The sequence below is a fragment of the Passer domesticus genome, chromosome 1 (assembly GCF_036417665.1).
Source record: "Passer domesticus isolate bPasDom1 chromosome 1, bPasDom1.hap1, whole genome shotgun sequence".
Lineage (NCBI taxonomy): Eukaryota > Metazoa > Chordata > Aves > Passeriformes > Passeridae > Passer > Passer domesticus.
In genome coordinates, this window is record NC_087474.1 from 47,049,952 (window position 1) to 47,070,359 (window position 20,408).

At 36.0% G+C, this 20,408-nt stretch overlaps 1 protein-coding gene across 8 annotated transcripts; it reads left to right on the top strand.

The window, feature by feature from the left end:
- The first annotated feature begins 390 nt into the window (after window positions 1-390).
- Window positions 391-19,098, top strand: NME8 (NME/NM23 family member 8). 8 transcript variants are annotated; one of them, XM_064418572.1, is made up of 17 exons: window positions 391-445; window positions 1,406-1,450; window positions 2,486-2,522; window positions 2,616-2,673; window positions 3,572-3,678; window positions 4,706-4,777; window positions 5,819-5,935; window positions 6,856-6,919; window positions 8,122-8,198; window positions 9,445-9,537; window positions 11,534-11,679; window positions 12,950-13,128; window positions 14,257-14,401; window positions 15,234-15,338; window positions 16,033-16,184; window positions 17,181-17,325; window positions 17,909-19,098. In XM_064418572.1, exons 3-17 carry the CDS (start codon window positions 2,490-2,492, stop codon window positions 18,129-18,131), a joined length of 1,716 nt encoding a protein of 571 aa, XP_064274642.1. In that variant the 5' UTR covers window positions 391-445; window positions 1,406-1,450; window positions 2,486-2,489; the 3' UTR covers window positions 18,132-19,098. The 8 variants fall into 8 exon arrangements, with proteins under 8 accessions (XP_064274642.1, XP_064274625.1, XP_064274688.1 ...); XM_064418555.1 differs by having other exon boundaries at window positions 398-467; XM_064418609.1 differs by having other exon boundaries at window positions 427-445; window positions 1,406-1,493.
- Window positions 19,099-20,408: the final 1,310 nt, after the last annotated feature.

A 20,408-nucleotide genomic window follows, 5' to 3' on the forward strand; every position in this document is an offset into this window, starting at 1 on the left:
ATGATGACAGACCTGTACTGATACTGCATGAGCATGGGCAGTCACCACTATTTGGCTTTTGAGACCCTTTTTTGGTCACTAGGACTGCCACTAAAAGCTTCCTCTTTTAGTCTCCATTGCCTCACAATTTGCAAGTAAGACAGAGTGAAGGCAGATCATTAATTAGGTGACAAGACTAATTTTCTCACATGTTAAAAGGATAAGACTGACTTTCCCTAGGGTAAAGAAAACAGAGAAAATGGTGACGCTTCCTCCCAACCTTTCACTCCATTTCCCTCTCAGCCACAGCTGTCTGTGCCATGTCAACCCCAAACTGATAAAACAGGGTGATGGGGGGAAAATGACCCTTGGAGATGGAGCAGAGATGGGGCTGGGCAGATAAAGGATGGGAGAGGCCGTTGGGGCCGTTGAGGAGCGGCAGTTGGGTGGCACAGAGTGTCACCAGGCGAGTGGCTGCTCCAAGATAGGTGCAAAGTGGGCTGGGTGGGCCTGTGTGCTCCTGAGTGGACTCCCAGCTCAGGGCTGAGTGGTACCCAAGCCACTGTGCTGTGGTGTGCTTACTGTGGAGGGTGTGTGTCAAACCACACGAGTGTCTGGGAGCTCTTACTGGTTACCACATCTGGTGTAGAGCAGCGTCAGCCCTGAACAGGCCCACATGTGTGCATTTGTTCACTTACACATGTTTCTCTGTGTGTGTGTGGGCAGATGATCCACCAGAGTGCCACCTAGCAACTCCCAAGGATCCACTGTCACACACAAGAGCTTATGCTCAGGGTGTTATGCGTCTGTAAGCACATACACACAGCAGCATGTCAAAATCTCAGAAGCTCTTGGGTATCTTCATGTGTGTATGTGTGATGAGGGTTTGTGCTAAGATGTTGAATGGCTCTGTGCAAAGGCTCTGCATATTTGAGTATCAGTTTGACAGTGTATCTGAGTGTGCACCCAGGTCTATTTTTATGTCTGACTAGTTCAAGGAGGCAGTTTTGGTTGTAAAGAGCGTAGTAAGAGATGCAGAGTTTGCACATCCATGATGAAGCGTGGCTAGAAAAATGCTTTTTGTCAAGGTTAGAGAAGCATATTGCCCATATCATAGAAAAGGAGAAAGCCTGCTTGTCTGTTCAGGCTTAATCAGTATAGTACTGACTGCATTACTGAGGGAACGTTATGTGAAAATTTTAATTAAAAGTATAGATGTCACATGTAGTCTTCGCATGTCTGTCACATACAGCTACTATGCCAAACTAATGTGCACATTTGCATACTTTCATACAGCAGCATGTCTGTGCTGCAGCGCTTTGCTTTGCCATTTGAGTGTGTATGACTGTATATTTTTAGTTGGAGAGCATGTGTAGAATGATTGGGATGTATAAACCATTTTCATGCACTGGTTTATGTTTTGCAGAACTGATCTTGCAAAGAGTTGATTGTCATTGCTCAGTGACAGAAGGTAACAATGAAAGATAGGTTATTTTGATGAAGATTTCCTGCTAGTAAGACATATTTCCATCTGCCAGTTCCCTCTAGTGTCAGTAGTCAGCATCATCTCCTTAGAGTCTTTAAAGGATATGAATTAATGCCATGCTTTCTACCATCACCTGGTTTAAAGGATTTGAAGAAATCCTGCATTTAAAATTTTAGTCCTTACCAACACTTTTACATGAAATGTGAAACAAGCACAAGATTAAGAGTTCTCATATTCTCTCCTACGCCTCAATCTGTGCTGTGAAGGGAACACCTTTAGTGAGTTTATCAGGATAGTTCAAACCCTGGACATATTTGCTGGCTGACTTCTCAAACACAATGCAAGAGGAGGTCACATTCATGGGGGCACTATCATTTTCCCTGAGGCAAAGACCACTGTCTTAACCAAGAACTCTAGAAACTCAAGCTGCCCATGCTGAAGTCAAACTCCATACACATATGCATCAGAGCTGTTCTTCTGTCCAGTTCACAGTTAATTGTCTATCATAAATATATGCAGGGCATTATTTATTAATGACAGAATGATAAACATATCAGGATTCAGTTTGGGAGTTTAGTTATGGGACACAAGTATTATGTATCCCAGCAGACAGGAAGACTGATTTGATGTTATTAGAGTTGAAGCTCTTTAATCAATATTTTTCTGAAATGGCCCAGTGTTACAGGAGCTGTCATCCTCCCATCAAAGTGCCTGTGGCTATTCTGAGCAGAGTGATTATAAGCTTGAAAGATTGTTGAGGTCAAAACTTTTGCACACCCTAACAGATTAAGATACTAAATTTTCTTCTGTTTCTTGTGCCATGTGGGTTTTGCAAACAAGCTGCATATTTCTCCACAGAATTCCAAAGCAGAGTATAAACTACCATCATTGTAGGGGCTTCAGCTGAGTTAATTGCTAAGGGACTCAGAAGGCAGAGATACTTTGAGAACCATAAAAATCACATGGTCTTTTAAAACTTTTTAAATGCTTCAGATTTCAATATTTTTCCTATAATCACAGGGAAATGGCTGGCAAGAAGAAAGAAATTCACCTCCAGGTATAAACCTTAATTACTTGAACAACTTTGGAGGGAAATAGATGCTTTTTCTGCCTTTTTAGAATGTTAAAATGTTAATTAATTTTGTTTCAGACCACAATAACTGATGAAGAGCAGTGGGATGAAATGTTGAAGATAAAGGGTATAGTAGGTACTAACAGCTGATAATTTATTTTTAATCTTTCATGGACATATGTGCATGTTTTCATATTTATATATTAGCTTTAATAGATACTCTAGAAGACTAGCATCTTTTAAAGAAAAGCTATATTAATATATATTTACAACAATATATCATACAGCCATTGAACCATACAATTCTTTCATTTGGAAAACACTTTTAAGATCATACATTACAATTATGAATATACAGTATCTTATAAATACTCATCAAAACAGTATTTATTTAAATTTTATTTTTATATTCTGCTGTACACCAGTGTTTAGAAAATACCTTTCCAATACGGTATTCTCCATGGTAGGGAGTTGGATGCTTCTGTGTGTAAAATCTTTCACAGACTAAATAATTTTTGCAGCATTCTAGAGAATGCATGACATGCATTATTCCCAGTTTTTAGTTCATTTAGTCCACTAACTGCCTCCTAGGTGTCCTAGGAACAGTTTTTTAGTAAAAGAAAAAAATCTGTAACAGGATCATGTCTACAGAAGGAGAGTAATAGTCAAAGGCTCAGGGAGGTGAAAATCCTGTAGAATAACGGTGTAGATAAGAAAGAAAACCAACAGTGGGAAAGAAGAAGAGAAAACAAAAGGAAAAGGAATATGAGACAAAAGTTGCTATTTTGATTAATCATCTCAAAGAGTATTCTGAAGTAGGTTTCTAACGTCAAAAGTAATTGAAATTAAAGAGTGTGCATCCAGTAATGTGTCCACTGAACCCATTGATGTATTCATGATACATTCATTGTCTAGAAGAGGACTGAAAGATCCATGTGAATGCCCTCCCAGTGCTGCTTCTGTGCCATCATAAATGTCTCATTTTATAAGTTCCTCAAGTCATCTGTTTGTAATTCCAAACTATTACATTTTAGTAATAGATGTGTATCAAGCTTGGTGTGGTCCTTGCAAAGCTGTGCTGAATTTATTGAAAAAACTAAGGAACGACTTTAGTGAAGACAATGTGCTACATTTTGCTGTGGTAAGGACAAAAATCCTGTGTGTGATATTTACATTTACACATATTTACATTTTGATTTAAATATATCTTCTGATCTGCATAAGCTTTCATTTCACTGTCCTTATACTGAGTTACCATAATTTTGGCCTGCTTGCTTTCCCTGCATGTATCCTCATAAGACTTTGCTTAGAAGTAGATTAGAAATGGCAATAAATATGTAAGAAGCTATAATAAAAAAGAGCTGATATCCCACAATATTTTGTTTTCCTTGATGAGATTGAAGAAATATTCAAAAGCCAGACTATATGACTTTTAGTTTTAGGTCTCTGCATTATGGACTATTGCATTTAAAATTCTTGCATCCCTGAAAAACTGTTGCATCTTTTTTGCAAATGTTACCTTTTATTTCATTTTGAAGAAAACAAAAATGGGGAAATAAAAAAAAATCCCAAAACCGTAGTAGTAAAAATATTTGCTTACACTATCAGTATATATATATATGAGTGTATTATACCTCCTGTTTAAGGTAGATAAATTTATTTCAAAGACTCGGTTTATCCAAGATGTTGACCAAGTTCATCCTTTTTCCCATTAGTGAAAACTTAAGATTCCATGATGAAAGAACTTTTCAGAAAAACATTAATTGTTTTTCTACATGAAAAAGGCAGGGAGTTACGTTCCAAGACTATCTCATACAGTTGACCACGTTTCACAAACAAATTAATACACTGGATAAGCTCTTCCATTAAGACTACATGGGCTACTTCTTCATTTATATATGTTATTATAACCTACATGAGAAAATAGTATCAAGAGATGATATTTTTCCATGATTAACTGCTGTAATACAAAGGGAGGACAATCCCATGTTACCAAAACAGCTGTTTCTTCATCACTGTAAGGACTGTTAGCTGTATTTAGGACTGCAGTTTGAGTTTGCAACACCAAAGTATATAAGAGTGGTGTTTTCCTGCAAGTAAAAAGGTTTTCTTTATATATGCATATGCATACATACTTACATAAGCAAATCTTTTTTGTCTGACTTCAGGCAGAAGCTGACAGCATTGAAATTCTGAAACCATTTAGGAAGAGCTGTGAACCTGTGTTTCTTTTTTGTGTTGTAAGTACATGACATCAGCTTCCTTTAATGTGCTGCCTACTTCTGCCTTAACTTTTCAATAGATTTTAAAATTTATGTGAAGCTGTATATCTTTACATTTTACATTATGGAGGATGATACTATCTGATGGTTTTTACTTGAGCCATTTCTCATGTCTGAATCTGGTGGCTCTCAAGCACATTTTTGTTGTAGCTGTTGCACATACAGCCACAGAAGAATTGTGGTAGTCACTGTTTTGGTAGTTAGTCAGAAATCCAGGTAAGTTTTCCAGGTTTGCCTTACATAAAGTGGCTACATGTGGTTACACTGAAATGATTATTTTATGCACCATTTTCATCATGGAAAGAGAGTTTACATTTCCTGGCATTATGAGATTTTTAAGGTAACAGATTAAATTGTGCTTTCATACTTTAGGAACTGTAGCAATTAATAATATATTTATTATCTCTCACTGATGGACACAGAAAGCTGGCTCTCCTAGGACACAGCTGTAGCGCACTGCTCACTTAAGAAGAGATGGGGGTTGTTTTAACTTGAGGGTGTCAGGATTTGAATTTCCCTAAGTGAGGACCAAAGATAATGACACTTTCAGGACTCTTTCAGGTTTGAATCTTAATGCTGCCTAGAAATGTTAGCAGTATTTTTGGTCACCATTAGCTTCGCTACTGTGCACCTGAATGTGGTAGAGAATGCAGTGAAAAGTCACACACACACACACAAACAAAGATGGAAAACTCTACGTTATATAAATTGTGAACAAATAAAATCCATATTTGCATTTGCTTCCAACTGTATTATTAGTATTGAGCCTAGAAATATAAATGGAAAATTTGGTAAAGATGGAAACAAGGAATTAAATGCACAAAAGTTTCATTCTGAAATAATAGAGGCAGTAGTAGCTTTGATATTCCCTTCAGTGGGCATAAGAAATGATCCTGTAGCTGGAAAAAATTAGCAAGATATTGCATGTTTCAAAAATTCGAGTAAATCTGTAAATTAAGTGATGAAAACACACTGAGAGTGTTATTTTCTCTTCAACAGCATGGTAAAATTCTTGCAATGGTGAAAGGTGTAAATGCTCCTCTCATAACTAAGATAGTAACAGATTTAGTGCAAGAGGAGAGGGAAATTGCAGCTGGAATGAAGGAACGTGCTGAGGTACTGACAAACCAGATACTCATGCATAAATGTACATTTTTAGTACACTTACACTGTTTCTCTAAATGTCTATGATGGTGTTTCAATAATGTTTAATTTTTTGCATTTTGGTCCTAACAATAAAATTATGTATATGATGCACCTATTTTTTAGAAATCAAGCAAAATTATCTGGGTTCTAATGTGCTTTTAATGATCATCTAGCCCCACCCCTCTTGCCACAGGCCGTGGCACCTTTCACTAGATCAGTTTGCTCAAAGCCATGGGGATTGCTCTGTACCTAATTAATCCAGTTTGCTACAAAAAACAAAGGCCATTCAACAAGTGTATTCTATCACCTTTGACTCCTGAATTCCAGGTAACATGAGGACATAAGGACAGCTCAGTCTCACCTCAATAGCCTGCACTGTGAAAGATCCCATTGTTGGAATTCACAGTAGCAGCAGAGCAAATCTTCCCTTGTTGCTTGTTGTCCTCAAAACCCCCAAATTTCCATTATGGTACTTTATATAAACTTAACAAATTTACAGGTTAGCCCAGCAATGTAAGAAATGGAGAGATGGATGAAATGCCACTAGCGCATAAATGTTTTAGCAATCTTTTTTCTTTCAGGACTAAGTATTTTTTAATATATAGCTTAGGAACTACATCATATGAAACAAAAGCATGGGAAATAATCATGTCTCATTGCTTGTTTTGTTTAAATGGAAATGAAAGAACTCCACAAAAAGAGCTTTTTAACTGAAACTCAGTTAAGGAAAATCAGACTGACCAAAGGTCCTTCTTAGAATTGCTTGTTTTCCAGGGTAGCAAATCCATTCTTACATTAAAATAAATGTGTTATAAAGATGTCACAGCTGTGTTTGGTGACTTTACTTTTGCACTGGTGATGCACTTTTACTCCATTTGCAATTACCTTAGGTAGAAGAACTCATTTTTCATGAAGGTTCATCAGAAGGGTCTGCTGAGGAGGCTGTAGAGGAGGGTAAATATATTTTATTTATTTTAGAAGTGTTAACAGAAACAAAGAGAACAAACATCGTTTGATTAATAATTGTCTATGTCTAGCACTAATAGCCCTTCTTTTGGGTGTGTTAACAAAATGCTATGATTGAGCTTTCTTCTGTAAGGAATTAATGTACTGGACCGTCAGCATCAACATTTTCACCACCACACTAAGAACCTTCAGACTTTAGACAGAAGTGATATGTGCCAGGGAATTTTCCTGTGTAAAGTTAAGGCCTGAAAGGCACTTCTACACATCCCTGTGTGAGAGGTGTACTTCTGTTGAGCTGGAGTATCAAGATAAAGCCAGCCTGAGAAGACTATAAGAGTTAATCTGTGAAGCAATGGCATGCCTTCTCTCAGATTACTCTTTCACCAGATTAGATTTGATAACAGATTTAAAAAAGAACATAAATCCACAGTAGTAGGATAAGCTTCCAAAAAGATTGAAAAATAAGCACCATCCTGTTGAAAAGTCCTGTCTGTGATTTATCTCAGGTTTTTCATTAGCTGAGACCTGCATCTTTTCTATTTTTATTGTTATCTGTGGTTACTGAATGTTCCTACTGCTTCATCTATGCAGAGAATGTCATTGTACAACCCTGAGATGGAACAAACTCCTCCATCCTCTCATTCTTCTTGATCTTGCTCTTTCTTTTCCCTGTGAGAGGCATTTGATCACAGTGGCATCCCTTTTCCTTCCTCTTCATGTTTTGTTTTTGTTTTTGTTTTGTTTTTTTTAATTGTATGGTTCAGCTGGCATATTCCTGACCTCAGCTTTAGCCTATATTTTTTCTCATAAACCCTCTGAGACCGAGAAGTACGGTATTGTCATTTAACAATTACCTACAGACTTCACATAATCCCCAAAACCTTAAAATTATAGAAAATCAGAAAACAGAGCTTTAGCTCAGGTTCACCTTCAGGCTAGGGGATCTCTCAGACATTGTAATACACTAACATTTGGCAGGAATACTTTCTGCAAAACATGCAGTTTCATTAAGTGTTTGTAGTATTGGTAACAAGTAGTAGTCTGCTGTTTCCATTATCACGATCTTAAATTCTTCTACAGTTTTTGGGATCTGATTGAGTTACAGTCAAATGCTTAACTGTAAACTTCAGGTCCAGTCCCTTTATTTTGATGAATGTGTTACTTAGCACATTATTTTTTCCCTTTTTCAGAAGTACTTACTTATTCTGTCGGAATTATAAAACCTGATGATGTCTTAGCAGGACGTGTAGAAGAAATTAAAAAAAAGGTAGAGAGAATTTTAAAGTATTCATTTATTCTATTTATTTAAGAGACATAATAGCAAAATGTAAGGTTAAGTAGATCCTAATTTATGCCCAGACTTTGGAACAGAATCTGATAAAGCTTCTCTGCTAAGGATGATAAAAGCACAATAATTTTTACCTGAAACAATACAATATTTAAATTTATACTATTGCTTTAATATTCTGTGCCAGCAGAGGTTAGACATTGATTCATATTGCTTCTGTTATGAAAAAATAAAAAGCCTTATAACAATATATATCAAGACCAAATTAAAAGAATTGTAAAATAAGTGTTATGACAGGGATAGTGAACTTTGCAGGAAAGGGAATCAGAGTGCTATATGAATTCTTTCTGCAAAGAAAAATTCTTAATTACTTTACCTTAGCTAGAAAGGAAGGATACTCAGTAAAGGCAAAAAAAAAAAAAATAAAAAGCAGAATTCTTAAAAAGATTTTAGCTGGAGCAGCTGCTACTTGGGTGATGAGGTGTGTTCTCCAACACAGGATGCACAGCCAGCTTTGTTGGGGCAGGCTGAAAACATCCAGCAGCACCACAGGGGCTTTTACAGAGCAGAGTGCTGGCACACAATTAATATTGGTGTGTCATCAGTACTGGGGCTGGATACTGCCTTGGCTGTTGAAATATCAGTATATGGTACAAACCTCATACCAATGGACTGTGAACTTTGATGCAAGTCATATGTGCACCTCTCACAAATGCTTGCATTTAGTGCAGTAACCTAGCTTAAAACAGAAAATCATAAAGTAGATTTAATTTTTTCCTTATTTGCTGTTTCTAAAGCCAAGTAGTTTAGCCTAATACAACTGTTAACACGTGCATATTTATGTGACTACAATGGCTACAATATAATTTATAATTTCTTGCAACATAAATTGCAAGAAAACCACTTACAGTGATCTAAATGAGTTTAATCAAGGTGAAATAAAAGGGATTATTAACTATTGAATGAATGTACTTCATACATTGAACTGCACTGTATTTTTTCTCTAACATTAACTTAGAAGTATTGTAATCCTGAATTTAGGTGAAGTGCTTTGAAAGACTGAAAGTTCAGTTTAGGCAAAGATAGCAGTTATATTTTGAATATTTCAGAGAATTTAAAATTTAAGATAGTTTCCAAAGCTAATCAATCTTTAGATTTACAATAACATATGATTTTGCATGTATCGGTTTTCAAATTCCCCTGAGTAATAACTGAATAATTGCAGATTAAAGATGCAGGATTTGGTATTGAAGCAGCCGAGGAGAGAATGCTTACTGAAGAGCAAATCAGAGTATTTTATGCCCGGAATAAAGACGAGGTAAACCAAACTAAAAACATAAATGAAAGGAACAGGTAAAACATATAATTGTTAATCACTGTATGGTAAATTTTAGGTATATTGAAGAACTGAGTTAATGTAGATTTAGTACGTAAAAAAAGAGATAGTCTCTCTCCCTTTTTTTCCACTGACTCATGTAAATATGACTATATAGCAATACAATATTCCAACCAAATTAAAATTACCTCCAATTAAATACTAAAAGATTTATTTCTTCTTTCTGTTATCTAAATGTGCGTGATCCTTAGATATGGAGCTAAATTTATAACGCTGTTTGTCAAAATAAAATTATACTGATTTTAAAACATGTTGTGACATGCCTAGTGACCTTTGTAGGAAAGAAAATTAGAGTGATGTATAGATTATTTCTGCAATTACTTGACCTTGGCTATTACGTGCTGAAATATGGCACAAACTCAAAATCCAATGTGATTTATATGAGACTGCATATCTATATGACATATATCTTTTCAGCCAGAAAATAAGTGATATTACATTTTATATTTTTTTTCTTTCCAGATTTTATCATGGGGTAGTTCTGGGAATAAATATGTGCACAGGTAGAGAGGGAAAGCACCTCAGCCAAAATCTGGTTTTTGTGCCATGTCCTATATTAGGAGACAAAAAAATAGCTAAAGACAGATATAAAGCTCAAGAAAATAATTAAATTATGCCGTCCACCATTAAATGGCAGTGTTCTAGCAAACTGGCACCTGGGTATGGTCATATTTTCTAGCAGTGTGATAACTAAAATTAACTCTTCAGAAGGATCTGAGACAAAAAATGAAGTTCCTTAGAAAATATTTATACCTTCTGCTATATGTGTAACATAGACAGAGGCTGGAAATATGTTCAAATAAACAGTTTGTTTGATTTTATTAGAGGGAGAAATGGAAGGGTTCGCCTAATCTGAAGTAGAAGGTTGGAAGGTGTTCCTGTGGCACTCTAAATGAATAAGAGTGAGATGAGATGGTTCCTACTAAAGTCAGAGAGAAGAAAGAAAACTGATAGTAATCACTAGATGGCTGCACTATGGTTTAGAAAAGAAGTAACGGGGAGATCTTGCAAGAAGCCAAGAAGAGCTCAGTTTTAGCAAAACTGGGATTGCAGGTTAGACAGAGGCAGTTTTGAAATAGGTGAAAGTAACTCATCTTCATGGGAATAGCAGCCAAATTTGGGACTAGTTTGCCCACCTTGGGAAATGGGTTAAGAATATGCATAGATATGAAGATAATTGTAAGAGAAAAGCAATGAATTGAAACCATATATGTGAATACTTCATCCCCGTATAATTAAAGGAAAAAAACTATCATATGGAATGACATGATGCTGGCTGGTAAGGATTTAGTCAAATATTTAAAAAGAGAATAGATATCCCCAAGAAAAAGGTGACATACAAAAAAGAAATAAAATTAACAACTCACACCACAAGTTTCAAAAGTTATTTTTCTGATGAAAATGTATTTTTATAGGATTGAAAGTTGAAACTGAATAAGTGAAAAGCACATAGCAAAGGAAATGGAGAACCTACAAATGTCTTGCAAAGAACTCAGTGTTCTATATTTATAGCCAGCTACATGATTTTTAGTTTCAAAAATTATTCATGGAACTGTATTGCAGTTTCTTATATCACACTACATGCTATATGCTTATATCACAAGCATAGCAAGTGAATTTCTAGATAATTTTCTTCATTCTTGTCATTTGCATTTTAATCTGGAAGAATATCTAGTACTTATTTAAAGCAGTTATATGACTTTATTTATCTCAATTTACTTTCTTTTTGGACATTTGATAATGTTGTCTCAAATGATTGATAAAAAAATCTTCCCAAACAATATATCAGAGTTCTGAGGAATGTATGTGAATGCCAGTTTCAGGAACAGGAATGTATGAGTTACTTTAAAAGCATAATTGTCTCCTTTCCAATGACAGAGTTCCTGCAATTCATAGGGGGGAATATTATGTTTTTTAGCCTGACTTTAATGCATTCGTTCAATTCATGATGAGTGGACCATGCCATGTTTTGATAATCAGTAAAAAAGAAGCAACTGGTGCTATTCCTCAATGGATAGAACTACAAAAAACAAGTGAGTCTGGTGATCCTGAGGAGCCAGTCAGGTAAGTACCAGTGAAAATGTGTATCTGAGATTCAGTCACAGTGTTTAGAGCACACCATAAACCAAGGCACGTTCCTACATATGCAGATGTGCCCACATGTGCAGGTCCAGGGACAGGACCACCACTAGAGATGCAACCCCAGTTCTCATCGGAATTCAGAAATTCTTTGCTTCCTAGTTAAAGATGACAAGCCAAGGTCATTGATCTCTTTGAACTCACCTTCAGTGGGTTCTCGGAACAACTGGAACAATGACACACTTCAAAGCTGATGTAGTCCTTGCAATTCCAGGTCACCTATGCCATGGGACTGCCTGCGCTGCCTGCACTGAAGGTTGCACTCTTTCCCATGTTTACCCCTATGTTCCTTGGAAAGCTGTAGATATGGCCCAGGGCAGACCAGGGCATGCCTGGGACATGCTCTTCTGCCTGGGAACACTCTAAAAGCCAGCAGAGAAGAGGAAGCATACTGGGGTTTGTGTCCCCACCCTGGTCCAAGATACAAAAAAATTTGTTACGATTAGATGTTCACAACCATGGTGTCTTGAAATGTGTGTTTTTCATCTATGCCAAGGGCTTGAGGAGAATTTTCAGGATGGTAGTTGTATACACAGCCTCAGACAATAGAGTATTCACAAAAATTCAAATATCGGATTAAGTTTTATATTTAGATAAGACATTTACTTAACGCAACATGAACTTAAATACTTTGTCCAACAATTAATTTGTTATAGTAATTGACATTTTTGTCAATGCGTGCTGCATCCCTTTCTGCATTAATAAAGTACAGCTGGGGAATACTGCATTTTCTACAAGTGGCCAAGAGGGACTTTATTTACACAGCTAAACAAACAGGCAAGAAACAATGAGAAGTGTCTCTGTTATCAACAGCTCTGTAGTGCTATCATTTTTATGATCGTGCTGTACATAAATTAAGCAAAAGACTTCTATCGATTGTGCATTGTGCACTGTACACTTGTCAATAATAATTCTATTTCATGAAACAGAGAAACTATTTTGGATAAGCTAGAGGGGAATTGTTAAAGCAGCCTGGCTAAGGTTTCTCCTTCAGAGCACATGATCATGCACTTTTTGAGAAGATTAATAATTCTCTTCTCAGAAATGTTACTTTACTCATGAATCTGAATTTAATAGAAACTTAGTTTTACATTCTATTATGTTTCACTAAATTTTAAGAAAGTATGTCTTCAAAAATTCAGCTTGTTAACACTAAGCAGTGACTTAAATACTGTATTACTTCATGTTTCATCAGGTTGCCAGGACTCAAGGAAACTGATAGTCTGGTAAATTTATGTGATGTGCAAGACAGTATTGAAGATGCCAGCAGACAGCTTGCCTTCTTTTTCCCAAATTTTCATATTGATGAGGCAGGACATAATGCTGAAAGGACTTTGGCCATAATTAGACCTACTCTCTTGAAGGAAAGGCGAAGTAAGTCTTAGTAACTGTAGTTTCTATCAAGGGTATATAAATACTCTCATATTTTGAATTTAGAATTATAAATTTTAACTCAATTAATAATATTTTTTAGGTTATACTGTCTCTCCAGCATTAGGCCAGCAATAATCTTTGTCTGGAATGAAGTTATGAGGTTAATGTTTTTCATATATTGAGAATGCAAATGTCAATGGTATTTTGTTCCTTTGGTTAATTTTTCAAGAAATTCTGCAGACGAAATATTTCTAGAAGACCTCTCTGAGAAGCTCATATTTTCAAATGTAGTATAGGGGACTAGATTTCTCACCATAATAAAACAGCTGATATTTTTGAACAGCAGGTTCAGGATAGATCAAGGGGAAAAATATCCAACCCAAGATGTTCTATGCTGCATGAGGCAGTGCTGCTCAAAGGCAGTTCTAAACAGACAGCATTTTACAAATTAAATTTTAAAAAATCTACCCCATTACATGATGCTTCATCCAGACAAGTTTATTGTTCTTCTTAGTCATATATTTACATTTCTTCCTCAATTTCAAATAGTATTTTTATTAGTAGTAGTATTAGTATTTCTCTAACTTGAGAAACCCTGTAGCTGAGCAATCTTATGTGCAGAGAGCGGAAAGACTACAATTTTGATCTTTCCTTGTGAATTTATGTTACTTATGGTTGTCTAGCATGTTGCTTAGAGCAGCAGTTCTGCAGTTCATGTTTAGGTAATTACATATTAATTTTGTAGGTAATTTTGACTTGTGCCAAATACTGCTTACTTACCCATGTGGTCTTGTAAGACTTAGTTAAATAAATATTTCACCTATTCAAATTCCTTAGAGCTTCTTTTGCTGGTAGTAACATGTATCATATTTCTCAGTCAGGATTTCCTACTGAGGTTTATTAAGCAGGAGAAAGCCTAAATATGATGAGGATCAGTTTTCTGAGTGTCCAGGCAACTAGTGATGCCTCCTAGCAGTTCCTTTAAATTAGTTTCCTGTTCTTTAGTTAGGAAACAAATTCACCTATAAAAAAATTAACATTATCATTGAAAAGTCCATGTCATTTCTCTACAAGTGTTCAAATGAATGAATGTATGGAAATTTAGCATTATTTAAATATATTTAACAGATTCCATCATTCAAAAGATAAAGGATGATGGTTTCCAAATAGCAATGCAGAAAGAAATAATTCTATCTGAGGACCAAGTACGTACATTTTACAAAGAGCATGTAGATCAAGACTACTTCCCTGTCCTTCTAGAGCAAATGACCAGGTACGTTGAATGAAAAAGGAGATCATAAATCTATAGACTCTGTATAGAATCAGACAAGACTGAAATTTTCACATTAAATAATTGTTGAATCAGAGACTCACAGAATGGTCTGGGTTGGAAGGGGTCATTATTGCCCATCTATTTCCAACCCCTGTCATGGGCAGGGACACCTTTCACCTGAATAGGTTGCTCAGAGCCCCATCCAATCTGGTGTTGAATATTTCCTGGATAATGCATGGCTGCAAGATACACATGTCTAAAAATTTAGTAAAACACAAAACAGGAACAGATAACTGCAGATAATGGAATAATTTCCAATTACAACAAATAAAAAATCAAGCCTTAAAAGTAACTAGCTATTCCATGTTGTTGTATGTATGATGTGTCAGTGGCCAAGTTCACTGATTTGAGTGAAAACAGTTTAGGTCTGCTCAGAGAAGGCTGCATTTAGGTTGTGTGTTGGAGAGCTCTGAAATCTTCAACCAGGCCATGTGCTGGATAACTTGGGGAAGAGAAATGAATCATGTTTGGATATTCCCTTCACGGCTGGAGCATGATCAGTCTTTCTCTGTCTTGCCATTGTGACAAAACATAGCAACTTTGCAATTTAAATTCATATTTAAGCCCCATAAGCTTTTATCAGCCTGTACGTGTTTAAATAATCAGATCAATTTTAGAGGGCCCCCAATACTGGGGCTCATTTTCCTAGTCTGGGCTATATATAATCAAATTACTTTTTAAAAGTTCCAAGAGAGGTGTTTCTGTTTGGTTTTTTGGGGTTTTTGTTTGTTTGTTTGTTTGTTTTCTTAATGGTACTTTTCCCCTTGTACAGTGGTCCAACTCTTATATTGGCTCTAACACGAGAAAATGCTGTATCACACTGGAGAAATTTACTAGGCCCAAAGATCCTTGAAGAGGCCAGGGAAAATCCAGAGAGGTAATAGTCACAGAAGTAAACCATCATTCACAGCCTTCAACTTACCTTCATACTTCTCATCTCATTCCACATTCCAACCAGTGTAACTATAGTGCCACCATCTGGAAACAGATACGCATTTCTGCAGTTTTTTAAGCTTTTCTTGGAGGTAGTAGTGTATTACACATAGGAACCTCAGCATTTTTTGAGATATAATGGCTGCTAAACACAATTAAAATCTGAGTTTTAAAAAGTGCAATGAACTGAAAGGGGAACTCTTGAGTCAGAGAAAAAATGCTGGTAATACATATTCTTAATAGTTGGGGGGAGGGGGTCTTAAAATACCGCCATTATTTTTTCTTGAAATACCACTAAGATTTTCTTATAGCTTATTGAAAACTTTGCATCAGTAGAATATTTTGTTTGTGACTAAGTTTCTCCTACACGGTTTATAAACAGACACCTTAGTTCTGCCTGCTTATCACATTGCTCTAGGAAACTGCAATGGTATCACCTTACCTGCTGCTGACAGAAGTGCCATCTCATTAAGAAATAAATGGTATTTCTTGGAAATATAACAACACCAGTGTTTATATTTCACATTTCACATTTCCAGATCAACACTAATTTATATTCCCTGGGTTGAGGCTAATTATAGATCAGAGCTCAAAATGGCTATGCTTTTAAGTAACTTCACTCTTTTAACAACTCTCAGTTTGCGTGCACAGTTTTCGTTTGAAAATGTACCTATCAATCAGCTGCATGGCAGCTCTACACCCAGCGATGCTCGGAAGGAACTAGAGTTCTTCTTCCCTGAGGAACATACCTTTGCACTAATCAAACCTGATGCTGCTAAGACTCATAAAGGTAAGGCATTTAGAAAGTATGAGCTATATCTAGTGATGTAATCATTTCTGCAAAGGATTAGCAATGCACACTGCAGTAAATCATATCTCTGAAGTACATTTTCTGTGCAGAGAAATGCTTTTACACGGCTTGCATAATTCAGATTGAGATCTCAAATGTGACATTTCTTTTGCTTAAGCTGCCTAAAGGTCTTTCTTCACTAGAATAGTGGTGAATTTAAGAAAGAGAGTTCCTAGCTAAGTTAAACTGTTTAAGGGCCAGGCACTTCTGCAAACTAACTGCCCAGCATCTTTATTAGTCAAAGGAGAGAGATACTTGCCAAACCTGTATTACTTATTTCAGGCAGGTGTCTCTACTGACTCAAAAGGGGTCATTGCTCAGTTAGATGCATTCCCATCCTTGATTTTACTTACTGTCAGTCTAAGGGAATAAGGAGAAAAAAAAATAGAATAAAAAGAGCACTATGTAGAATTCAGAATCTTGCCCTAAGGATGTTTGCTGCCACTCTTTACAAATCCTATACCTAGACCCACTAGTTAGCACTATTCTATTCTGTCCTAACAAATTTCGGTAGTCATTCTAATGCTACTTCATAATTGGCTTTTGTGAGTCTATCTTCCCCTCTTGTGAAAATCCAGATTGATTTCGGCCAGCCAGTTGATGTTTGATACAGCACTATAACTACAGTCCACATTCTATTTAATGTGAGAAACAACAGTGAATGCAATTGGCATAGTTTATTAAAATCTGGGTTCGATATGTGCATCAAGATGGATAATGCAGTGACAATGGTTTCTGCCTATTTTGAAGTGTTTCTTATGTCATCCATATTTGGTTTGATATTGTAAGAAGAATTCTAATAGCTATTGGTGATTTTTTTCTAGAAAAAGGCATCTAGTATTTTCGTAAACTTTTAAAGTTTGGGTGTTTGGGGATAGCATTTTTTGCATCTAAACCATTTCAAATCAAAAATGAGCTTGTTTGTCATTCTTCTAGATGAAATAATGAAAAAAGTTAAAGAGGCTGGATTTAGCATCTCAAAGGTAAAAGAACAATCTTTGACTCGGGAAATGGCTGCACAATTTTACAAGGATCATGAAGGAAAACCCTTTTTTGATGATCTGGTGAATTTTATGACACAGTAAGTGTCTTGGTTTACAGTACTGAGGTATGTAAGTAGACATCACACTTTTTACAGTGCCAACAAAACGTGCTACACCATAACTGGTGCGAGGATTTTACAACCTGTTGCTCTTTCTGGCAAGTTTAGTAGCTTCTAGCACAGAATACTCTTCCTTTAAAAGAGAGATTTACAATTCTTTTCAAACTTAAGTATAGTTTTATTTTGGATTTTATTTTCCCTGAAAAGAACTGCTTTCCAATGGGATCCTTTTTCTCCTCATGCAGGACAAATATCTTCCTCATAATATTGTTAGCATAGTTGATAAAAACAGTATGTATTGTCTTGCTTCAGAAATTATTGGGTGAGAATGTCTTTTGGACAAGAAGTCCAAATCCAAATATCTGATCATCATAATCTCTTTGGCTTTCAAATACGGAATTTTTCCTTAAACAAAACATGCGAAAACAAATTTTAATATTTAAGCAGCTTAATAAAATTAAGACAGCTCAATGCTTATTATAACCCTTCATGGTACCTCTGACATTAAACCTAAGACTGCATCTCAGAATAGTTTAAGAATTTTTTAATATTGATTTTACAGGGGTCCATCAGTGATAATGGTCTTATCAAAGGAAAATGCTGTGGAAGAATGGAGGAAACTAATGGGTCCAACTGATCCAGAAGAGGCAAAGAAGACCTGTCCTGAATCAATTAGGGCTCAGTTTGCACACGATATTTTGTCTAATGCTGTTCATGGTGCATCTAATATAGAACACGCAGAGAGAAGCATTCATTTTGCATTTGGAGAGCTGGATGCAGACTAAACAACTAAGAGACAGTCTCTGAAAATTGATATTCATGTAATTAGATGGATTTGTCTACCCAACCACTATATTTAAAACTACATAAACACACTTCTTTTTCTTTAGAGTCCATCCAATTTTAGTTGGGCAGGTTTTGTTATCAGCTCTTCCGTATTGCAAAACATAGCAGGGTAACAAGTAATGCCTGCTAGGAGTTTGACACTAGTAATGGTGTCTTTATGTAGGCTTAGTAGATGTTTTCTTCTTTTATCATTTTAACAGATTTATGTATTTCCAATAGTTCCAGGATTCTAAAGTGTTTTGTGTATAGCTGCTTTAAAAAGAGCAAGGACAAGGGTCAAGGAAGGTGATTAAAACACTATTAATGGCACGGCAGCTGGTGATGTGGATCGAGTTCTGCCATTCCAAACGTGAGCCAAATGGGGCTCCTGGACCCACTGGCCAGCTGTGTATGTGTGCGCCCCTGGTGAGACTGCTCTGGCCTATTAAGGTCTATTGATTCCCTCAGGACCCTGAAAAGCATTTACATTGTTTATTCATCCTTTTCCTAAATATCTTGTAAGGATTACTTTCACAGGTAGGATAATAAACTAAAAGGTCCTTTCCAGTCCATTTACTTAATTCAAATATATCAAAGGAACTAAAATATAAAGCCAGCTCTTACATAACAGCTATTCTTGACATGAACCTCCTTGCCAAACTAGCGAGTTCATATCCTGTCCAGTCTCACTTGGCTGGCCTTCATGAAGAACACAAATATTATTCTGTAGCTGATGTATTCTCATACTTGTTGTCTACGTCTGTTAAAGGTTGAGGTTCTAAATAATGGCATTCACTTAAAGTAATTTTCTTACATCATTGATTTTAAGTGTTAAGTCTAGAAAGAACGAAGTCCTTCTCATACTTTCTTTATTGTTCCTCTTGCATTTAACACAACTAACTGCTATAAAGACCTTCCTGACAAATATTTCTGTTGTGATGGGTCATTTGTTATTATAGACATTCCTCCAGCAGAAGTTGGACTGAGCATTCTCCTCGTGGCTCATTTTCACCTACAGCTGCTTTACTGCCACAAACTCAGCTTGAGGTTCACTAGCCTGTAGGAGCTTGTAATCAGTGCAAAATTTATATGTCGCCTCACAGAGGTGTGTTCTACGAAACACACTTCAGGATAGTTGTATAATCTTTGGCTTCTTTTTTACTTCAAAAAATCATTAAAACTGTTCTTCCTGGCATTATTTAAGCACTCTGGGTCTCTTGGGTCCTGGCATGCTGTACTTTAAACCAAGAAGCAGCCTCAGAAAAAAGCAGATTGCTTGAGTAGTGCAATTTCACATACATCAATTCAGCTCATTTCCTCAGATCTTTGCTGCAATTAATGTCTTCTCAACAAGTGGGACAAATACAAAGTTGAAAGTTCATGTGGGTTTGTTTTTTGACAGGAGCAGAAATGTTGAAAACAGCAAAGTGCTTTTATATCTTATTAAGAGTCCATAACATGTCTGGTGGAAGTTCACAATCAAAGAGCTTGATAAGTATCATACAGGGGTGGTGAATACTGTGAATCACTTATTGCTCTGGTGTGAGAAATTTCAGTTTGCTGTGGGGGTACTGTAGCTCTGCCTCTGCCTGTTTAAATATGGTGAAATTTTGTATGCCAAGTTATTGCTCTTGCTTAACCATTGTCCTCCATATTGCATCGCATCATTCATTAACAATATAACATTTTTGTCAGTTTGGTTTAACTATTGGATGTTGGATTTTGTCTATTTGGGGTTCCACATTCATGTGTGTCAATTACAATCCCTGCTTTGTGCTTGATTAGAGTGATCCATTAGATTCCATTGAAATATTATGCATAGATCTAAGACAGTTTTTTCTTCATGTTGCCTAAGTATCCAAACCCAAACTGAAATGTGGGAACATTTCATTTATTAATGCTCATCTTCTTCTCCTAAATACGTTCTTGATCTTAAAATCTTCTAGCAGCTTTGGAATGGAGAAATTTAACAGAAACATCTTAAAATATCAAACATAACTGTTTCATTAAGATGATTAATAGATGCAGATTTGCAAAGCTTTTATGTCTTCAAGAACAGAAGATTGTAGATTTTATACAATTATCAAAATATGCATTCAAAAGAATGGCAATCAAAATACTGTCAGTATTTTAAGAGATTGCTTTGTCTCTTTAAAAATTTAACTCACCCTGTAGGTATTACATACATTATTTGTACTGCCAGCCACTCTACTTTGAAAATTATATTACAGCAATAT

Bases quoted from the DNA above. Each gene is read 5' to 3' on its own strand.
- NME8 (XM_064418572.1), top strand. From the start codon at position 2,490: ATGGCTGGCAAGAAGAAAGAAATTCACCTCCAG. The intron at 9,538-11,533 runs GTAAACCAAACT...TATGTTTTTTAG, and splicing joins ATGCCCGGAATAAAGACGAG to CCTGACTTTAATGCATTCGT. The intron at 13,129-14,256 runs GTAAGTCTTAGT...TATATTTAACAG, and splicing joins TCTCTTGAAGGAAAGGCGAA to ATTCCATCATTCAAAAGATA.